Source organism: Channa argus, chromosome 21 (assembly GCF_033026475.1).
Source record: "Channa argus isolate prfri chromosome 21, Channa argus male v1.0, whole genome shotgun sequence".
Classification (NCBI taxonomy): Eukaryota; Metazoa; Chordata; class Actinopteri; order Anabantiformes; family Channidae; genus Channa; species Channa argus.
Window position 1 is genome coordinate 3,446,871 of NC_090217.1, and position 22,301 is coordinate 3,469,171.

Sequence of the window (22,301 nt, forward strand, 5' to 3'; positions counted from 1 at the left end):
CTCCTGTATTGACACACCGCCTTTCATCACCAAACACTCGTGTTCGTAAAGAAAATAAAAAGAAAGCAAAGACTAACACTGTCACAGCAGCAGCAGCAGAGAGGAAACTTAGGTTCCAAGGAAATGTGTAGCAGTGACGCTCCATGCATGATGCTTCATGTCAGTGTGTGTGTGTGTGTGTGTGTGTCGAGCTGTGCCAGAGGCCGGCGTGCTGCATTCAGCAGAGATGCGAGTGCAAAAAGGGGGGAACCACATTTTGGGCAGGATTTTTTTTGTTGCCCAGAGAACAGACCATGGTTTCCTGGAACAATGCAGCTGATGAGAGCCTCTCCAAGGAAAATAAGGCTCTGACATCATGGGTTCTTAAAGCACACAGCTGAGCCAACACTCTCTCCTGCTATAATCAAGGCTCAGTGAATTTCCACTGTCGACTGAAATTGAGAAAGAGGGAGAATTGCTAATTTCCTTGTTGTAGCATGAGGCTCGCAGTGCACTTGCTGGACTCTTGTGCCTCTGTTTCCTTTCACATCTGACTTTGGCTCACGACTACAATAAAATGTGACATAAGGCTACTTGTGAATTTGTCACTAACAACTCATCAGAAGCCGAAGCTGGATGAGGATATGAGAATATGTGAGATTAGAGACAACAAATGCTGACAGCAGGAGGAAAAGTTAAAACTAAGCAAAGCGTGTCCTGCTGGGGGGGGTTGAATGGTTGAAAACTGACGAAGTCTCGCAACCACTTTTCCTGTAAAACAACCAGTAGAATAAGTAGTAAAATTGGTGAGTGTAGTAAAACAGACCACAAGGTCATTCAAAAGACAATTGTGTGCTTAAGATGAGGAGTTGAAGAGTGTGGTGAGATTGTGTTTCAGGGCTCAGGCCAAAATCTGTGTCCTTAGATGCACCAGGTACTGAGTGCATGCAGATCAATGGGAGCGGATTGTGTTCTTTCCAGAACCATCCTGGTTCTTGAGGTTATCCAAACAGCTCCATGTTGCACTCCCGGATTCACTATGTAATCCAGAATTTGAATATATAAGAGGATCAATTCGGCATTTTGATGTGTACTATGCTAGAATAATTACAGCTGAATGACAGTGTACATCTGTATTCACTTTGATAATTGGCTAATTTGTTATGGCTTGGTTACCTGCCACTGCCCAGGCCTCTCTGCACACAAATTCTCTCTGATTTATTTGAACTTTAAATCTTGCAAGCTTGCAGCCTGCACAAGGACCATTAGGGTGAGATAATTGATTCTGTATTAGTCATCGAGAAGGATGAAATAACATCCAGGATGGTAGGAAGGACCGGAACCTTCGCCAGCCTCCCCTGCTGCTCCACAGTTTGATCTCGGCCGACTGCTGAGCGCCGGCCAGAGAACCAATTTATCTGGGTTTTGATTGTCGTCCCATATACATCTGTTTAAAAAGTGCTGACAGTGGTGGTGGTGGTGGAGGGGGGGGGGGGGGGGGTTAGTTCTGCGCTGTCACTGCTAGCATCCTCCCAAGAGTTGAACAGGGAGCTCTGGCTCGAGGGAGAACCACGCCCCGCTCTCCCGTTTGCTTTGGCAGACCCCCGATATCCGTCAGTCAGCACACCCAGTGCACGCAGCTTCATCCTGCACGGTGACTTATGGCTGCTTTGCAACTATCTGCTGTTTATGTGTCTGAATCCATAAATTCCCTCCTCATACAGTGGGATGTTGCAGACAGAGTAATGTCTTTGCAAAGTCATGTGTCCCCAGTGGCTTTGTGAATGTATGTGCATGCTCAGTGAAAGAAAGCTCCAGTCGTTTCTGTGATGTTGACGAGTGGTTTATTCAGCAGGAATGGTGAACAATTTGTCAGTATTTTATTCTCTCTACAGAAGGCAATCGAGCGCCATGAATAACAGCGCTCCAACACTTTCTTCGGCGAGCTTCAGGAAATGACATTTGCTTCCTAAACATCCCCACAGAGCTGTGAATTTCTCACACACTCCCAACATTTCAGGCTTATTGATCATTTCACACAAGTGATATGCAGAGACATTTGAATGATTCATAGTCACACGATTTGAAGACAGTTTGTGAAGGGCATAGTGTAGCTGCAGTGCAGTTGAGACAGGGATGGCATCGATGGATATTTAATGGTAGTTTATGATATAGTGATGCTTTGTTGTCATCAAAAAGTCTTTGGTTTGTACAGTTTATGTGAAGAACTGAGAGAATCAGGAATGTGTTCCAGCTTCTTTTACATCGCAGGCAGGCGCCAGGTCGACTGACTGAAGAGAGGAATACACAGCAAATACACACAGCATCCAAAATCCCGTTTTTACAAAACACATATTTGATTAAACGTGACTTAAAGTTTCAATTCTGACAGCTGCTAACAAATGTTTCGGGCAAAATAATGCAACTCGTGGCTCATTTTTAAAGCGAGACTATGGAACTTTTGAAAGAAGTTCATTTGTTTTGGAGCAATAGACGTTCTTGCCAAGCGCTAGATGTTCTCCTTTCTGCATGATGAATGTGAAAGTACAGCCATGTTAGCATAGCTCAGCATAAAGACCAGAAAGTGGGGCTACCCGTTTCCTCCAGGTAATGCTATGTGGCTGCTGCCTCCTGGAAACTATTCCCATAATCTGTGTGGCATTAATAAGCAGCTTTGCTGCCCATTACGCTGAAGTTTGGCGTGTTACAGGTTAACGTGTCTTGTTTGGGAGTAAAGCAGGTCTTGGCAAATTAAGGCAAATTCACTGTGTGGTGTTCAGGGATTGTCCTGCAATTGACACTGGTGGCCCGTGTTCAGCAAAAGTTACATAGTCTCACATAGATTCTACTTTGATATTGAACACTTTAATTTTCTCACAGCTCACAAAAGCGCACTTTTAACTTTTAGCAATCTCCGTACAATCAGAAGAATCCCAATTTATAGTACGTTTGTAAAGTTGTTTGGCTTAAATGGATCTATACTGAGAAATCACTTTAAAGACTAAAGAGCATTTTCCTTCTTCTTGGGAGCGAAACATTGTATTTTCTTTTGTGTGTGTGTGTGTGTGTGTGTGTTTTTTTTTATTCCCTCATGCATTCACAGATTTCACACAGACTTCCACATTTAATCGCCTGCTACCTTATTGAAGCAGCTTACACATAAAAACACTATTAAAATGGTGGCCACAAGGCTGTGCAAAAGGGAAGACGTCCAATGTAAGCCCTGCCATCTGTCTGTCTTAGCCGTCTCTCGCAAGTAACAAACTACAAAATAGCACCATTATACAGTGGATAGGATTCTTAATACATTTTTTTTTTTTTTGTTATATGAAACCATCATGTAAAATGAATGATAGTAATGCATAGGTTAACATAAATGGAAGTACAGTTTGATTATACACAGGCAGAAGAGGCTGAGCCAGAGATGAGATGTCTTGGGCGGTTTGTGCAACTAAATGACGGCAGAACTGGAGGCTTGGAGGCTTGAACAAACAGCCACTGCTGTCAGTCCTCATGCAAGGACTTCTTAGAACTGGCTTTTCCTAAAACGTGTGTATGTGTCTTGTCTGTGTGTGCTTGAACCTTGCTCACGGTTACACAACTCTCATTGACACTGGGTGCTTTGTGTTTGTGTACAGTTATACGTGTGCCGTATCTCGCATCTCCAGGAGGACTTGTTGTTTTGGTGTGCAATATTTACCAAATCGTTTAATCTGCGCGCGTCCCTGATGGACTTTGCAACGGATGTAGTGGAGGTTTTCGTTGTGCTGTCCTCACCGTGGCCGTGTTCTCTGCCTCGCTAACTTAACAGAGTGTCGCAGGGCAAGGTCGATCAAACATTACACTTCCCCATCTGGCCGACTACTGTCGTAGTCTTTTTCTTCAAACTTTGGCATCGACACATCTGGGAACATTTTGTTAACTCCTCATGAGATCAGGAAAACATTTTTTTGCAGTTGATCCTGGTGGGGTTATTTTAGGGCTTTTGTTGATTTGAAGCGACTAAACCTTCATGACGTGCGCTTAAACCTTGAACGCGGGCCTCCCTTCAGACTAAAATGTTGATCACCAGGCAACTGGATTGCTGACAAAAATCAGATTTGGCCAAAGTGGTGACATGTGAAAACGATGCAGACGACAAACATGTTGCTCGATTGTCCCTATTTGACTTATTCCACTCGCATGGGCCAAATGCACTTTGAATTTGCCAAATGACCCATTTTTGCCGAACAAACATGCACTGTGCACTGACTGGCCCCAAAACTCGATCATTCAATTTGCTTCTGGTTAATTTGATTCTTTGTTTTTGCACAATCTTATTTTTCTAGGACCTACTGTACTTTCCACCTTCATCAACATCCCCTCTAATGGTGCTCGAGCTGTTGTCGTACAAGTGTTTGGATTGTGGACTCAGCCCTCAGGATCTCAACACTTCCTGAGGCTTAGGAAGGATTTGGACGGGACTCAAACCTTGTAGCGACTCCATTTAAACAGGAGAACCCTGACTTCACCCACTGAGAAGTAGGGATTTGACTTGGGTTCAAGGTAAAATTATTACAACAATGTGTGATGATGAACCATCTGGTCTTTGTCCTTAAAGCAAACCGTGTTTTACTCTTTTAGAATTCTCCTCAGTCTGAGATGGTGCATAGAAATACAAACTTTAAAGACGTCGAGATAATCAGATTAACTGGGGCAATAACTGTTAAATGTGGCCGGTGATTAAATATCCCGTGTTTCCAAACGAGTGAATGAATCCACTCACTTGGAGAATTTTTTTTTTTTTTTACCTCCACAGAGTTCAGGGGACAGGATGCACCACTCATTCTCAGACACAGTCTGCCGCTCTGTGACTGGCTGAAGCCCAGATCCATTCCCACCTTTGCTGGAGCCAGGGGATGCTGCAGCTCACACATGGAGGTGTAATACCCTCCTGTTTGTGTCTCAGCAGCTAAACTAGTCTGTTAGATTTCATGAACAAAGTATTCCTCCCGATATGGAATGGTGCAGTGTATAAAATAATCACAAGATCCCTTATCAAACCCTTAAACACCACTTAACTTGTCAGGTTTAAATCGTTTTGAAGAGCTTGTCAGACCACTGTTAGCATCCTCCGGTTTGTTTTACAGTGAACCATTCCACAGGGGCACCGAGTAAGGCCACTGCCCTCTTTCTTCCCATGCCGCTGGGCATTTGTCCATTCGCTCCATCCCTACATTCTGTAATTTCTTCCCCCTGTGTTGCCTCGACTTGAGTTTTTCTGGTGCGCTTCCTGCAAAAAATGACAAACACTTTTTTTTAGACCTAATGGTGGGAAATACACAAACCATACTCTGCATTCACATCTCTTAAGGCTCTTAAGGCCTAATGTTGGTTGAGCAACAACATAACCGGACGAGCAAAGGAGTTGAAATCAAGGGGCACAAGTCCGTTCTAGTTGTTCACACTTTGATCATCTGCTGTCACCTATTGACAGCCAACACGAGCTGACCCTTAACCTGGAGAGCGTGGCATGTCACGGTGCCCACTGGCGTGGTCGCCGTGCCACAACAGCTGCTGGAACGTTAAACATTGTTTGCACAAAAAGTTTCATATGTCAGAATGCAAAATGATGCTAGTTTATAATTCCTGACACAAAAAGTGAGGGAAACTAAACTGTATCTGGCAGAAGACGACGACTCCTACTTCAGTGCCACTGTTCAAAGTGAGTTGCAGAAGGCACTGCAGATTGTGCCACACTGAACCCGATACGTTTCAAATGTGTGCTCCATCGCCGGACCGTGTACCCGTCAGTCTGTTCTGATGAGATGCCAGAATTTCAGCACATAATGTGCAGTGGCAGAGTGGAGATGCTCCCTGGGTAGCAGGAGTAGCACTAGGTCTACCACAAAAACCACTTAGTTCCTTCTCTTGCTAATGGTTTTCTTTTTTTAAGGGAAGGGTAAAAAGCACACGGTCAAATTTTAAAAGGATCACACTCGGCCTGCATTTCGACTTCACGGCTTCTTTATTTGGGGTGTTTTATGGAGGTTGGGGATGAGGTGAAAGGAACCCATGCGTACCTTGAAGGATGAATGACTGTGTCCAGGTAAAGGTCTCTGCGGGAGAAAAATAAAGCCACTTAAGTTGGTTTCAAACCCTTTTTTTCATGTTTGCATGCTCTGACAGACGCTGCCTAAAACATCAGTCCTATTCTTATTTTATTCTTCCACATGTCCTGATGAGTAAACCTGTTTTTAGAGTGTATCTGTTTGGTGCTGTGCTCACCTTCTTGTTTTTTGTCTTGTCTGGCTGCTGTGCTGTCCTACGCTCTGTGCCCTTGTCCACTTTGTGCCCTGCGGTACTAACCTTAGTTGTTCTCGGCATGTCTGTGTGGCGCTGTGCACGCACAGAGCGAGTTGGCTTGTTAGTCTTGGCAGGTGCACAGTACATCTCCAGGCGCCGCAGCTCACAGCTTTGGAAGCAGCACTCGTCCACAATGCCACGTGACCGCCGTGCATTGGGGCCATAGCCTGTGGGTTTACCTGTGTGAGGGGGACATCAGGAACAGGGTCTGGAACTGTACTACATTAGCTGTTCTGCCCCACTGGGTTTGCAAAAGTATTGTTACACGATCCAAAAGACTACGGCCAGTTCTTTGTGAAAGCAGCCAGAGTATGAAAATACAAGTAAACAGCAAGTAAACACACTTCAAATGAAATAGTCTTGGTTTTCTCAGGAAGTAGTGAGGTTATTAACAGAACATGCAACTTTCGCTTTAGTATGCAAAGACACAACAAGTCAACCAGAGACAGCATTTCTAACCAAGTCATGAAAATACCATTAGTTGAATTTGCCGGGAACTCGTTGGTAAAAAGATCTAATCTGTCTCTTCATGGACTGTGAAGGAGAAGGCTTGACAGGTGCAGAAATGACAGCAAAGTCTTCAGCTTCTATAAATCTGGTCTTTTTCCTCTTTAGCAGAATTAATCAAACAGAGACCTGATGCTGTGCTTGCACTGGTTGCACACTGAAGTGTGTGTGAGTCCTCGGACATACAAATCGCCTTAATGACATGGATTTCTTCCGTCTAAAATTTGCATTTTCAATTTCGTATCATGTTGCAGACTGTGGACCCATTTTGGAGGAGAATGTCACGTTCGCCCATTTTGGCCCCAGGTATCTTTTACACAGAGGCCCGTCCAGCAGGTCCAAACCACAAGCCCTCTGGGCCCGATCAACCTGCAGGAACAGCCAGGCAGGCTTTAAGACCGCACCCCCGTTGGCTATGCCCCACTGTTCATTCACATTTTCATTTGGCAGAAGCATGAACGCCACGAACGCTTGCTCAGAACATGGATGTCAAAGACAAGGGTCGGATCCACCTTTGACGCCGCGAAATGACCTCAAGAAAGTCGAGGCCAGTGTTATGAAGACATAATAGGCTATTTAAAGATGTGACACTCAATGACCACATCACCTGGCTGTGATGCCAATACTCACATTTCAACTTGTCCCTCGTTTGGTGGCCTTTACAAAAACACTCTCCAAAGACTCTCCGTTTATAATTCCCTGCTCACCTTGAGCAATATAGCCCTGATGGGCTTTTCCCTGTTACAAAATGAAATAATAATAATTTAATATGGCATTTACAAGGAGGAAATGCCTTTCCCTCTCAGAGTTAATAGCTCTTGGCTCAGAAATCTGCCAGTGCTGACAAAGTGCATTAACTTCTGCTCTCTGTCTGCTTTGTCCTGACAATGTCGTTTTGGCCAGAGAGCAGGTTTCAGTCAGAAGGAGCAGCCTCTTTCTCCTCAACCCCCCAGTAACGAAGCATGGAGGTGTGAATGAGAAAGAGGACAAGAAGGGGGTGGGGTGGGGTGGGGGGGGCATCAGGTAGAATGATGCTAAAAATACACAGCACACCTGCATTATTTAGGGGACAGGGGAATCGAATTTACCCAGATTTCAGACTCCTAAAAAAAATTGAAACAAGGAGACAATTTATTGAAATTTATTGACAGGTACACCTTTTATAGCCAGGTGGTGTTCTCGGTAAATCACGCCTGTACTTTGAGTACAGCCTGTACGATCTATGGCTATTTCTCCCTCGCGGCATGTTTCACTGGGGCCAACCGTTGCTGTTATTGTAGCACCTGATGTCAAGAAATGTAGAAAGAGAAATATGACGTTGGGGCCTGGCTGACGATTATATGACAGCTGAAAGCCAAAAAAGGGGCTGTGCCTTGCTGGCCTCTTTTACAATCCCTCCCAATAAAGCCTTGCAAATTAACATCCGCTATTATTCTGAAAATAGCTTGCAACCCTGCTGCACAAACAGCTGGAAGGGAGAGAAAAATCAGCTGGCACCGGTTGTAACATTTAGGATAATCAGCTCGAGCAGGTTGGGGAAAAACACGCATATAATAATCAGGTCTAAAAGCTTTGGAAGGTTTTAAATGCTTCACTTCCATGGATAACTGCTGTAATCCCTCATAACCAAAGACTTGTTCCTCTGACTGTTGTTAAACAAATTGAGGGTCAACGCCGGTTCCTGCCAGCGCTTCCCACCTCGTCACCCCTGCTGTTTGAAGTGGTTCTGTAGGACGTAAGCGTCACGCATGTCCACAAGTTTGTGGGTTTTAGGTCACGCTGGAAATGCTCTATCAGTGGTTCGGCCAACTTCAAGAAGTAGCTGTTTTCATTTTTTGTCCTCAGATACTGTGTCTCTGTGTGCCATGAGACTAGAGTATAACAATTACTCGTTTACAGAATTGCGTAAAGAAACGAAGAAAAGAAAATTAAGAGGTAGCTTGGATTTTTCCAAACATTTTTCACATAGAAACTTCAGATATCTTTCAAACGCTACGATGTTTTATTACAATAATACACTTTTCGCTGTAGCTTTTTAAACATTTGTCATTGTTAGTTGGAAAAGTACGGGTGCACATTGACAGCGGTCACATTTACTGCTTCTTTGTTGTGCTACTACAAAGTTCCATGTTATGTATTGTATTCAGAGATTTGGAAAGTTGTCAATGATAAGGATGTGTCACGATGAAATACACTCAGGGAATTTGCCCTGTGCTGCTCTCAGTGGACATTTGGTTTTTCAAATGAAAAACCCCCAAAATACTATTTGACAACTCTTCAGACGAAGCATAAATCGCACTTTTTGTGACTTGACTTAAATTGATCGCCTCACCTGCAATAATTCCTTTCATACTTTTTATGAAACCGTGTCGGACTGGGACCCACGCAGTGGACGAGAGCGTCACTGACACACGTGTCTGTCTCATTCTGCTATGTTCTGGCACTTAGATAAAGAAGATGTGAACTCAAGCATCTGCCATCCTCCATGGATGAACACGCTGCACATTTTTCAGAACCGCCCTTCACGTACTGTATGTATGAGGAGTGTTTCTTTGCTGTGGAGGTAAATGTACGTCAATCTGTCAGCTCCCTTCTCAACAGTATGCAACTACTCTATCTTCATCATGTTGGAGTTGAGTTTTTACTAAGTGTTTCATCTGATGTCACCACATTGCTCCATCTAACATATTTGGTTTGGGGTTTACAGACTCAGCACACATTGCGTTCATTCCTCCAAGGAGCAGCAATGGAGAGAGATGGCTGAATTCCCCCATTCCAAAGCAGTACAGAAAGCAAGAGTTTTACAGCTTGGTCATGCTCAATAAAAAACCTGTGGATTCTTGGAGCTGGTGCACTGCTCTTCCTGCAAAGTGTCGAGGAGTTTACGGCTGGGCAGGGACTATAAGAACTGCTAAAGTACTGGAAACTACCTCTTTATCACTGGTACCACAAAGAGTTTATGGCGTTAGTGAAGTGTTCCTCATATTACTACGCTGCGACACCAAAATCTTATGCAAATGTACTGCAACTGGTATTAAAAGTGCTGTTTGTAGCATTATCGATATCGATTACATGGCTTTATTAGGGGTTGTTCGGCCAACACCTAGGACATTTTTGGGAAATATCTGAGTAATATTGAAAGAAATAATACATCCAATGCCCAGGTTTTGAGGCTGATTTTGAAATTTAATGATAGGAAAATGTTGTAAGCATCAGGTTCTTTACCTTTGGTGGTTCCTAAATAAACTCAATGAAAAACAGGTCCAGGGATCTCGGCCGTTAGATTATAAATAACGGGTAGCACTGAGGGGCATTAGACTTGGTTGCACGATATTTTGGTTGGAAAGCACAGCACTGACAACAAAGGTTGATTGTCTCCTTGCTAAAGTTAAAATCACTGGACCTAACATGTCTCAAAGTAGAAAAAGTGAGTGTAAGCACTCAAGAGCCTTTACCGATTTCTTTACAGTTCCAAACTGCAAAACCATTCATGGGTCAAAGTCATAGGACAATCGATGACAAAATGTTCAGGATATCAATCATAACTGTTGGCGATATCTGCACTGAAATATACACCGATCAGCCACAACATTAATGCGAGAGGGGGCTCTCTGGTCTGTCCCAGTGCAGCCGCATATGCTGTGATGCACAGTAGGTCTTCAGTGGGGCTGGACTAGGTGGGCTACCCTTCACTCCCCACATGCATCAGTGAGCCTTAGGTGCCCACCAGTTGTCCTTCCTTGGGCCTCTTTTTTGTAGGTGCTGACAATTCCACACACGACCTGCCATTTTGGAGAAGCTCTGACCCGCTCATGACAATTTGACCCCCTGCCAAAGGTGCTCAGGTTCTTACAGCTGCCCATTTTTCCTGCTTCTGATGCATCGAGAACCAGAACTGACAAATGACCGTTAACAACGATCAGTGTATCATTTCCTGTCTTTGCAGTTTCAGTGTTGTGAGTAACTGGTGTGAAAAATGAAGACTGGACTGTGATTGAATTAAACTGATGACGTGTTTCTGAGGCAAAATACTCTTTTTCTTTTCACCTCATGTCCTCAAATTCCTCGTGTCTCAACTTCACCTAATGTACAGATCCCAATCTGCAGGATGCCTGCCTGTCCTCTTCATGAGGTGCCTCTTTGTTCTGCTGAGCACTGATTCACCGAATGGTCTGAGATCTGTAGTTCAGGTCTTAATGGGAAAATGACACCTCTTCACAGAGATGGAGAAGACACAGGAGGTCTTTCTTTGGTCCACCATGCAACTAGGGAGGGAGATGAGGTGGGGTGTCATTCTGTAATCCACATAATCCCCTTCTGCTGAGGGACAAAGCTGAGCTGGTTGTGTTTAAGTGTGCAAGTGTATGTAACACGCTGTGTACATAGTCTATGTGTCTGTGTCATTCAAAGCTGCTGGAGCTGCAAACTCTGAAAAAGGACATTTCAGCAATGGCTGTTAAAAGCATCTGTCCATGCCTATGCAATTAGTAAGAGCAATAAACACCTACAAAATGACCACATTTCATACTGGCTACGCTTGTATTATAAGAACTTCAGCAGCTTGGCCCAAGCTGAAGGTTGGATTGTTCCATCTGAGAGTTTGGGCATCGCTCACTTTGCATAAAGTCAACAGTAAGATTATATATTTAATGTTCACTTTAAAATAACTGAATATTTCAGCGTGAACTAAAAATACCTTAGGACAGGGAGCTACTTAATGCTCACACTTTGGCCATAACAACTCCCATGACAGATCTGCTACATGGAATGAACAACCCAGTGAAATCACCCACCAGTCCTGCTAAAGCATTACAAAGACAACTGAGGATTTCTAGGTCAGGCTAATAATTGGAAAAACTGACTACGGTTGTTTCTGAGACCGCAGTTTTATTTCATTACCTTAGAAATATTCCACCAACTAGTATTTAGCATTTCTGTCAGGGCAGGAGAGCTGCAGTCTTAAAATGAGAGTGTGCTACTTGACTGCTTGCATGTGTAAGGTGGATTGGCAATTGCACTTTGTGCACAGAAAGCCCACTGTCGCAGCAACAGAGTCTCTGGCCACATTATCAGTCAGAGGGCTGCCAGACTGGAGGGGAAGAGTTCAGGGAGGAGAGCACGCCTCCTTTGGCCAGGCTGTTACGCTTCAGACGATGACAAAAACGACAAAACCCAAATGGATTCTCCAGATATTTAAAGCAAACAGCTGCTGGGACGTGTGGCGACTAAATAAAAGGAGACGAAAAAAGGAATAGCAAAGAAAATATGAGAGAGAGTGAAACCGAGTACGATGGGGAACATTTTCCAAGGCGCAGCACCCTGCTGCTCAAACCTCATCGTCTGCTCAGAGAAAAGATGGAGTGTTTCTAAAATTCGCCTCGTTTTCAACACGGGGAAATATGGCAATAATAGATGGAGGCTGTGCAGCCCAGTGACTGCTCGGCTGTAAGGTAGTGCAGGAAAGACAAATGCAAAGACCCTACCACAAAAAGGTCTGGACCCGTTTAAGAAGTGCATCCTGCATGTGAGGTACATGGCCTCCATTCAACGCTTTCTCATGAGATATCACATGGACAATAGAAACATTTATAAAACTGTCAGTTGCCAAACCTTTGTCACATTCTCACATCATCGAAACTTGAGACACTGTCATAGTTGTCAAGTTTCTAAACATTTCATCCAGTTTTAGCCACAGCTGCGGACACTTTTGGCAACCACATATGCCTCGTACGACCCACAGATGCGCTTGTGGCGATAGCGCCCCCCATCCCAGCAGGAGTCGGTTGAAACTGCACCCCTGGGATGCACCAAAATGGCGGCTTGCCTCACACAATTTTTACTGTTAAACTCTCACTGGATTACAACTATGCAAACACAGTGGTTTAGGCGCCAAGACACATTGTACAAAAGTTGTGGGTTTAGCTACAGAAGTTGTTTCCCACTTGACTCCATCTTCAGTGGGGAAGCGCTCTGCTATGGACCAAACCACCAGCTCCCACCTCCTTCCTACAAGGATTTGCGGGTTCAAACACTACGCGATCTTGTAATGTGGTGCTATGCTAGATACTGTCCAACTGTAATACGTCTCTGCTGATCATGTGGTACAAACAACATACACAGTGAAATTTTACAGGAAAGTCTCACTTTTTGGGATCTTTTTTCATAAAAAAAAACAAAACGCTTTGCCAAAAGTTGTTCAAGTCTGGTGAGTCTTGACGATTTTATCCTTTCACCGTATGAAATCATTGGCTGCGCACTAAAGGAACAGTTGTTTAGCCAGGATCCAAAAAAATGTCTGTCGATTACGGACGAACTGAGGTTACAAGAAAATTTCAAGACCCGGATTTATTAAAATGTAATTGATCATGTTGTCCACAGTCTTCCACTGCCTTTCAGCCTAAATGAAGAGAACATGGCATTTTATACAAGAGAAGTGCTGCTGCAGAGGGAATCCAAAGACCAAAACGTCTTAACTGGCAGAATGCTGTCAAAGCTGTCATGACCACTTCACAGCGTTTGTGCGTTGCCAACGGCATCTGGATGAACGAGGCTCACGGCTTTGCAGCAGCTTGGTGGCTCTCCAAAAGCTCTCTGGCAAACGCCGCACAAGGGGCCTAATGCAGAGAAATTGTGTTGGCTAGTCCTGGAAAAGCTGCATGCATGGGTGGAGAGATTGGGAATGGGAATAGCGGGACGAAGGTGCAAGGTGCATTGTAACTCCACTGCCAGTAGCAAACAACCCCATTCCATTTTTTAACTTTCACTCACCTTAATGCCACCTCATGCCATGGATTAGTGGTTGTAAACCCTGGTTTCACACCCATTAACAATCCCAAAATCCACAGCCCAACAACCCCCTTTTTGTACTAACACATTTTAAGTTCTGTGAAAACCCACCAGTCAAGATGAGCGTATTGGCTCCGGGGTCGGTATTGTCATTCAGCCAGTCCACCACAAGATGATGAACATGGTTAACTTAACCCCCCCCATTGATGTCATTTGTCCCCTTTATTGGACTGGCTGCGTCTTGTGTTGAAAGAGCGCCCCTATGCCAGCAGGTCTCTGTTGAAATTGCACCAAAAGAGTAGCTGCCATGTCTGAAACGAAGCGGCTGGAGAACCACAAAACTTTCTTTTTAAACACTCACAAATGCTGGATTACAACTGTTCAAACACAGCAGTTTGATTGGGCCGGGCACTAAAAGACACAATTAGGTTTTGGGAAAATATCAGGAAAAGGCTTAAAATCACGGTTTCCTTTATGTTATGTCACGTAGGTAACATCCCCATGGTCACAGTAACGTAACGTGTTAGATTTGACGGGTTCTGCTGCTGCCACAAACAACCTACGAGAGGACAGTCTTGTTCGTCGGCATGTTCATGTTGGTAGCATGGTATCAGAGTCCTAGCATGAATTCCATAAACAGCACACTGGCCTCTATCGCATCCCTCTCCGTGCTGTACGGAGGCTGGGACTCAAAGGCTGCCCCCTTGTCATCCCTAATCTTCCATCATTCGGTGTGTTTACAGGCTGTTCCAGGTTCAGGCTGAGGCTAAAGCAAGCAATTACTGTTCAAGAGAGCAGCTGCAAATGCACTATATGCTGCTGATTTCCCACAGGAATCGTCTTCGTTTCTTTTTGAAATTGGCAGCTGATAAATCCTAGCACATGTGGAAAATCTTTCATAACTTTGGTGCTGAAACAAACCATTAATTATGGATTTTTTTTTATTTTGAAAACTGCAGGTTAGATGGACTTGTCCGTTTTGATGTTCCTGCAGGACATTTGGTGCACACGGATTTGACTGATGTGTGTCAGCCAAAGCATTGGGACTAATTAGGTAACCAAGTTCAGCCCGATGCAGCCAGACTGCTCATCTTTATAAGCAGGACACACATCGTGAGAAACATCAGCTGCCAGTGGAACTGTACCTAACCTTGGTAGCACCATATATCCTGTGGTGTCCTGAGCTGAGTTGGACCCCTAATGGAAACATGTGAGATTTAAATACTGGATTCTTGGTGGAGTTTGGCTTTTCTTTTGCTAGCTTTCCATTCTCAGGAGGAAAGAAGAAAAACTTGCAACTGTTTGGGTCCTACTCAATTTTTTTTCTCAGAGTCATCCAATTTCCACTTAAAGCCCTTTCTCCATGGGCACGACTCTAATTTGCCGCCAATGATATAGCTACTGATCGTGATTCTTGTTCAAAATCTGCAGCCTCGGCCCATAAATTAGAGCTGAGCAAAGCAAAGGGGTGAATGTGAACCTAATGAGTGGATGTAACAGTGGAAGAGGAATGAGTGAAGGAAGGAAAGAGAAAACACTGATGCAGGGAAAGTCAAGACAAGACGTCAAACTGGCTGCTTTTTTATTTATGAGCTTGCTGGAGGTGGAGAGCTCTGGGACAGATACAGCCAACCTTTATGAATAAATAAAAAGGTGCACTTACTGAAATAAAAGCCTCTTTCTCCACACACAAACTGCAGCGTGTCGACCAGCTCCGCCCCGCACAGGGTCTCTGGACTCTGTGTGGGGCGGAGCCTGTCGCCGTCGGAGCCCGTTGCCGTCGGAGTCAGGGTGAGGACGCAAAGCAGCAGTGAGAGGGTGTGGCTACAGGAGATACAGCCCATGATGCTCTGCGCACAGGGAGAGAGGGACAGCTTTAACATTTCACTGCTGGAGAAGGAAGAGCTTCATCATCATCATCATCATCAGAGAGGGAGAGAGAGAGGGAGAGAGAGAGAGAGAGAGGGAGAGAGAGGTTAATGAAATGCGTCATTTAAGCAAGAAAAGTCTCACTTTAAAGTCCATTTTTCTCAGCGCACTGATTAAGCAAATGCGCTGTGACAGTTGGTAGCTCGGTGCTTGGCTCAATGGCAGAAGTCAGAAGTCGCAATATTACACATTTTTTGTTGTTACAGCCTCCCTCTGCTCTAAAAGGGTGGAAAAGAAATACAAGTGGCGGTGGCCACAGATGGTAACTTTACAGGCTTTGGGAAATGTGGAGGAAAATGTATTAAATCCAGACTTTCACTCGTTGCCAAAGTGAAACATTCAAACATGAGGTTGACCACCTCTGCTGCTGCGAAGCGCCTGTGCGCAACTGACAAGAGCGCGTCCAAAGCTGGCAACCCACGTTTTTTTTTCTCTCTTGTCATCCCACTTCACGCAATGTGTCCAAATAAACGGACGCGCCATAAAAATCTGTGAAATGCAAAAATCTATTACTTGTTAGTGAGGGTGCAGCATGTCCCCTGTGCCAAAATCCAACTGTCGGCACATGATTACGCACAGAGCTACCAAAAGTCCTTCGACATAATATAATTTTTTAAAAAAAGGAAAAAAAGAAAGAAAAGCTGAATAAAAGGGGATCTTTCTGATCCAGAATGTGAGATGGAAAACTGCTCTCTCGCCAAAGCCAGTGGAGGAAGCAGAGTGAGCCGAATATATATATAATACAGAGAATAAACACGGTCCAGGCTATTTCACGCGAAGCTCCCCCGTCTCTTAACCCCGCAGCATTAGGTTAGATATTTTGCACTTCACAGTGCGGACTCAGCAGGAATTACTCTGCATTAGGGCTTTGTGGTGAAAAAGAGCGCAGGACGCACGCAGAGGCACTGAGGATGAAAACCCATTCATGCCAGCAGTGAAAGTCATGCCCGAATCCAAAAGACAAAAGTCAATCAAAGCAAAAGGCAACATGATCCTGTTATCTGCAGAGAAAGAAAAAGAAAATACACAAGCCTGACAGTTGCTCAAATATTGAAATAAAATCTGAAGAAATCCTCATTTGGCGTGCATTTCAAACCTGCCAATAAATAACCGATTTAAATTCCATCTAACTGTTTGATGTTAGACTGAATAAGGATGTGAGCAAGTGAGCAAGCAAGGTGATAATCTACAGTGTCAAAGGAAATCAGGTAAGTTACCTTGAAGGCATCACATAAATGCCACTGAGAGGAAAGAGCGCTAGACATCCCCACGGGTCCCCGCAAGACAAAGCCCGGCGAAAATCAACTTGTTTGAAGTCATTAAAAAACGGGGAGAAAGAGGATGAGATGCGGGCAATATCACATCTCAATATTCCCACTTTGTTCCATTGCGCAGGCTCGTTTTGGAGAAGTGAGATTTAGCGAACAGGAGACGGATTTAGAGAGAAAATCCCTCACATTTATCTACATTACACAGACATTTTCAACAGGAAACAGCTGGGGCAGCATTTGCCTCCTACTCGTCCTAAGTTATTCATTAAGGATTTTGGGCACATTTTCAAATAACGTCATTTCTCTCTCTCTCTCTCTCTCTTTTTTTTTTCTCAGAACGGGATTGAATTCTGATCTCTCAGTTGGTTAGTAGTTCAGATCGGTGCTGCACCACCACCACCACCACCACCACCAGCAGCAGCAGCAGCAGCAGCAGCAGCAGCTCCCTCTCACATAACTCACCGTTTTATGCGCTGAAAAGCCCATGAAGTAGAAGTTGAAGACAAGCTGGAAGTTATAATAAGACTGTTGGTTATTGTGCGTAATTTGGCACAGCGTCATCCAGCAGCCAGTCTATCCAAAGTCTGATCTGATTAGCGGTAAAAGAAATCATTAAAAATACATTTCCACTTAGTCAACACACTGTGCTGCTAAGATGAATGCCTAATAAAAAGCGAAATAAAAAGCTGCATACACATGCGTTGCAGTGAATATGGAAAATCCTTTTTTTTTTGGTCAAACAGATCAAATATGAGCCAGAGATAACCAGAAACACATTGAAAGTCCCGTTCCCTCTAAACTGTTTGCCTCTGTGCAGGATTTGCTGCTTTTCTGCACATTGTCACAGTAATTTTTGGTCATAAATCAAATTTTCTCAGCTGATTTTCAGTTCATGCAGCAGGTTTGTCTTCAAGTGACATCTGATGCTTCTGTGAACTCACTGACTTATGCGAAAAATCGAGTGGAAAAACACAAAAACTTAAGAAATAAATGTTGCCTGTGCCATAAAGTCCCATATTTTAAAGGAAACTCCATAGCTGGATGCTTTACTGGTGCATTGAAACACTTGATGGCACCCGCTGCGCAGATCCACCCACCGGACCCCCGCATTCCAGACCGTGGCTTCACATGAAGCAAGGGCTTAAAGAGAGTGGTTTTCAGCGGGGACAGGATATCAACACTGATCCAGTCACTAAATATGAGATCAGTGCTGTGACCCAATCATAAAACAGGACACCAGTGTGTATCCCAGCAGGCTTGGGCTGTGTGTGCAAAGTGCATCACAAGCAACGTTTGGATCCAAAAGGCACTAAAGACACGCAACAGTTTGGTTTGTGGGGGTGAAGTGGGTCACAAACACCAGCACGATCAAATGCGTCCATGATAAGACCAGCAGCACGGAATAACACTCCCGCTGCAGAGACTGCAGAGGCCGCTCACATCTGAAACCAGGGGTTCCCAACATCAGGATCGGGGTCACAAAATGAACAAGAGGGGTCACGAGTTGATTAGTGTGACAGAAGTCTCAATACACTGGTTCATGTTAAAACATGTGGAGAACCAGCTAAACGGTGGATGCAGATTAAAGCTTCACACCGGAGCTCGGGGAGAACAATTAAAAATACTTGGTTACAGGCCTTGTTCTGCGTAACCAAGTTTCTTAAATCCGTGTGGACATTTAGAATCCGCATTTAACAGATAAACGTTTCTCGCCCACAGCTCTAACCTCGGGTTTACTGCCACATTTCCAGGTAACCGACGTAGGCCGAGCAGCGGCTACGTTCGCCCCCCCCTGGTGAACTGCACCGCTTTCAGGAGCCGCTGATGCAGTGTGAAATATGATGATGGTGCTCCTCTGATTGGAGGGACAAAGCAGCTTTCAGACCAGAGGATGACCTTGTTAGCGTCAGATCGAGGACAAGGCCGGTCACTGATGCTCAAAAGCCTCTCTGTCTGTGGCCGATGTGTCATCTTTCACTGCCTCTTGAAGTGAACTCACCCCCACCACCACAATCGAGCTTGTAAATGCATCCTCACAGATTTCCCCTGTTATCACTGTAGCTGTGGTCTGGCAGTATTGATGATGGGCTTGTACATCTGCTGATGCAGTAGTAAGAAGAAGAGGAAGAGCGGGAAGGGGGGGTTGACCTTCCCTTGTTCGCTTCAGTGTCTCTACTGCCCAGTGCTCCAAACTGTCTCGGTGCCAGGTTTCTCTCTCTCTCTCTCTCGGACTCTCTTTTCTCTTTGGTTGCAAGACTTGAGCCCACCACCACCACCAACCCCCTCCTCAAACCCCACACAGCTTTGTCTAAGGAGACGTCCGCCCCAGTGAACTCATTGACCAGGGAAAGGCTTGTTTTCACTCTCTTCTGGTGTAGGAAGGAGAAAGTGATCGCTGCAAAAAATGTCCATCCTTGCAAGCAAATCTGATCAGGAGCGAGTCTCAAAATCCCATTTTGCCTTTTGAGCAAGTGCTTAAAAGTGAATCTTACGTTCACATACTTACTACACATTCAAAGGCGTTGTTGAATTTACTGCCACTTTATTGATAACAGATGAGTGATCTGCCTCATTGGAAGACAGCTACACTTAGAGAAACAAAAGCACACTTGCAACACATTTGGCAACAAGCAGAATTATATCGCCCCATTTGGAATAAAAAAAAAAGCAGCAGAAACACTCGCAAACACGGACATTTTTTGCAGCGTTAACAGCATCCCGTCTGGTCTCTGCTGCCAAACAAATGTCCAAGTCAGAGGGATACACAGATAGAGACAGCAGTGCAGAATGCAAATGAATGCGAGGGGATGAAAGTGAGAGAACGGAGGAAGAATTAAAGTGAATGAAAAACAAGCTGAAGCCTTTGGTTTTTGCAAAAAAAAAAAAAAAACCTGTGTGAACACCACAGCAGCGAGGGGAGGATGGAGGGCCGGTACCCAAGATGGGAGGGAATGTGTGAGGCTGGGGATGTGTCTGGGCACACATGCAGGTTCACTTGAGGACACACACACACATGCAAGCGCACGTACGTATACACATCTGATTAGGAGAGCGATTCTTCTCTATTCTCCTGATTAGTCTGAGGGTTTTTCCAGCTCAATGGGTTCTCTGTGTTAAATTTCTCCCTTTGCCCATTGACCAAAAACAAAACAAAACCAAAAAAAAAGCTTTGCAAAAACAATGAAAGCAGGCTATCTATTGCAAGAGATTGCAGGGGTAATTTGTGATCCCCTCCCCTCCCCTTCCCCCCCCCCCCCAAGCTTGGTGGTTAAACAGAGTGGCACTGTTGTCTATGCATTCAGTTATCAAAGCTCTCTGCTGTGCCATATGCTGTTCATATGGAAGAAATAAAGGTGCGTCACGGAGCAAAAAAAAAGGGGGCGCTTGTTTTGATACGCTATGTTTCCGTGGTAACGCACAGGGGTCACAGTACAGTATTTTGGCAAACGGGCCAGGAAATTCTGTGGTGCCTGTTGATGATCAAAACGTGGTTTTTCAAAAATATCTCTGGGACAGTTCAACTGTGTGTGATTGCTGAACATATTTAGAGTGACGGGATTTTCAAAAGCTGGATGTTATCGAAACCCAAAGCAAAGAAAGAGGCAGATTCTTCAGAGGCGCGACTCCTTTACGGCGTGTCACCGTTCTGTTCGGATTTTTAGAGTAAAAAGTTTATAGTAAAAAATCCGTTTCTGGCCACCGGGGGGGTCGGAGGCACAGCAAAGCCGTAACGCTGTGTCCCTTCTCAAAGCGTTCACTGCTACTGTGACCGCAACAAATGCGTATTGACTCATTAATCAAAGAGCAACATTTCTTTTCAGATAAAACATGTCAATCCAGCATTTGCTGTTGGGTCTTTGGGGCATTGTGGGGCCCTCCGGGCAGAGCTAGGCCGGCAGTTTCCCTTTCTGTGCTAATGGCTGATGTTGGTAACTTCTTATTTAGCGGACACGACCCTGACCCTGTGTTAAAAATGCTCCCGCTGCTGGTCATGTGAGCGTGCTACAGAAAATAATAATAATAATAATAATACAGATAATTGCGCACTAAACTAAAACCAGTATTTCAGCCTTGAAAAAGACCATTTGTGGTCAAAAACGTCGGCCGTATTAATAAATGACTGGTGTTCTCATCCTCTAATAACAATACAGCCCGAATGTTCACCAGATATAAGACACCACGGATGAGCTTTGCTTCCGAGGTACAGTGAGGACCGATGTTTGTCTTCCAGTGTCATTTAAATTGAAGTATTAAGTTTTCCAAATAAAGTAGGCAGGTCCATTGGCCGACACACACTAAACATTTTGTTTACAGCCCTGTGTACTTGTCAGACCCCGGTGATCCCAGGGCCTGTTGGAGCGTGCGAGCATTCCGCGTATTACAACATCCAGGAATGTCCCATTGTGAGTCAGGAACAAAAACACAAAGCAAATAATCAAACGGAGACGTGAGCAGTAATTGCAGCCATAATGTGGACTTTCAGTAAACACTAGTGATCCTAGAGGGACAAGCCACAGAAGAGAGCTAAACGCCCCCCCCCAAAAAAAGTGCACAAATTCAGGAGCTTTTAGTGAGAGTGGCGTTGCATCGAGCATGTCCACGCGCTGTTCAGTTGCTTGTGCGAGATACTGTTTTCACCGTTTACATATCCCACAACGCACAAATGGGTTTTGGGGTGCGTGGCCCCTGTTCCCTGGCTTAGGAATGGGCGCGTTGCTCCTCACTACCCGCCACTTGGCATCGGGGAGGCTATGTCTAGGAAACCGACCTCTGCCAGGCCTCAATTACGGGGAGGAATAATCCAGGACACACTGAAGCAATTACAGGCTCATATAAATCAATATGCTTTGGGTTAAAAAAGTGATCTGCTCCCAACACTCCGAAGAAGCTCTGCCGGCCTTCGGGTTTTCTGATGCTGCTGTAGCTGCTGCGGTGGGTTCAACTGTAACTCGGGCGGAGTAAACAGTCAGGTGACAGAAGCAGGAAGCGCAGACGATGAATATCGACTTGCAGCCACTGAGCTTTGTATTAAACAATTGGTGGGAAATTTATGTTGCATTAAGTAAAACGCTGCCTAAACATCCCCCACATATTAAAACGGAAACCTCATGTATTACTTGGAATATTTATGGAGAGTTGAGATACGGATGTTCATTAGGTACAAACCCTGCATTATTTATGTGTGAGGAAGCTCGCAGTCGACATCCTCTAACACAAGCTGTGGCAGCAGGGGGGGGCGGCAACACCGGCAGCCTCCCCCAGGGAACTTCAGCCGTGAGCCTCGTTAGTGAGACTCCACTGCCATCTTCTGGTTGAAAGCAACTACACAGTTTCTGTCTGACGTCTATGTTACTCAGCAGTTTCACACAGGCAAAGTAACACAACAACAAAAAAAAAAACCTTTGTGAGTGTGAAGGAGCATTTACAAAGTCTAATCTTTATTTCCATTAAGACTTGATTGATAAAAATCAATCAAGAAGCCAT

General features: G+C 44.7%; 1 protein-coding gene across 11 annotated transcripts; it reads right to left on the minus strand.

The window, feature by feature from the left end:
- Nucleotides 1–1,800: 1,800 nt before the first annotated feature.
- Nucleotides 1,801–18,015, minus strand: igf1 (insulin-like growth factor 1). 11 transcript variants are annotated; one of them, XM_067490073.1, is made up of 6 exons: nucleotides 17,759–18,000; nucleotides 17,280–17,406; nucleotides 15,281–15,467; nucleotides 6,247–6,503; nucleotides 6,042–6,077; nucleotides 1,801–5,251 (listed from the first exon to the last, which is right to left on the minus strand). In XM_067490073.1, the coding sequence occupies exons 2-6, from the start codon at nucleotides 17,376–17,378 to the stop codon at nucleotides 5,192–5,194; spliced, it is 639 nt and encodes a 212-aa protein (XP_067346174.1). In that variant the 5' UTR covers nucleotides 17,379–17,406; nucleotides 17,759–18,000; the 3' UTR covers nucleotides 1,801–5,191. The 11 variants fall into 11 exon arrangements, with proteins under 11 accessions (XP_067346174.1, XP_067346173.1, XP_067346178.1 ...); XM_067490072.1 differs by having other exon boundaries at nucleotides 17,512–17,999; XM_067490077.1 differs by having other exon boundaries at nucleotides 6,328–6,503; nucleotides 17,280–18,006.
- Between the last annotated feature and the right edge of the window lie 4,286 nt (nucleotides 18,016–22,301).

What these genes read in the sequence shown, in the direction of transcription:
- igf1 (XM_067490073.1), bottom strand. Translation starts at nt 17,378, where the DNA reads ATGACGCTGTGCCAAATTACGCACAATAACCAACAGTCTTATTATAAC. An exon ending in GCTTTTCAGCGCATAAAACG is followed by an intron (nt 15,468 to 17,279) that starts GTGAGTTATGTG and finishes CCCTGTGCGCAG; the next exon opens with AGCATCATGGGCTGTATCTC. An exon ending in AGAAAGAGGCTTTTATTTCA is followed by an intron (nt 6,504 to 15,280) that starts GTAAGTGCACCT and finishes CCCCTCACACAG; the next exon opens with GTAAACCCACAGGCTATGGC.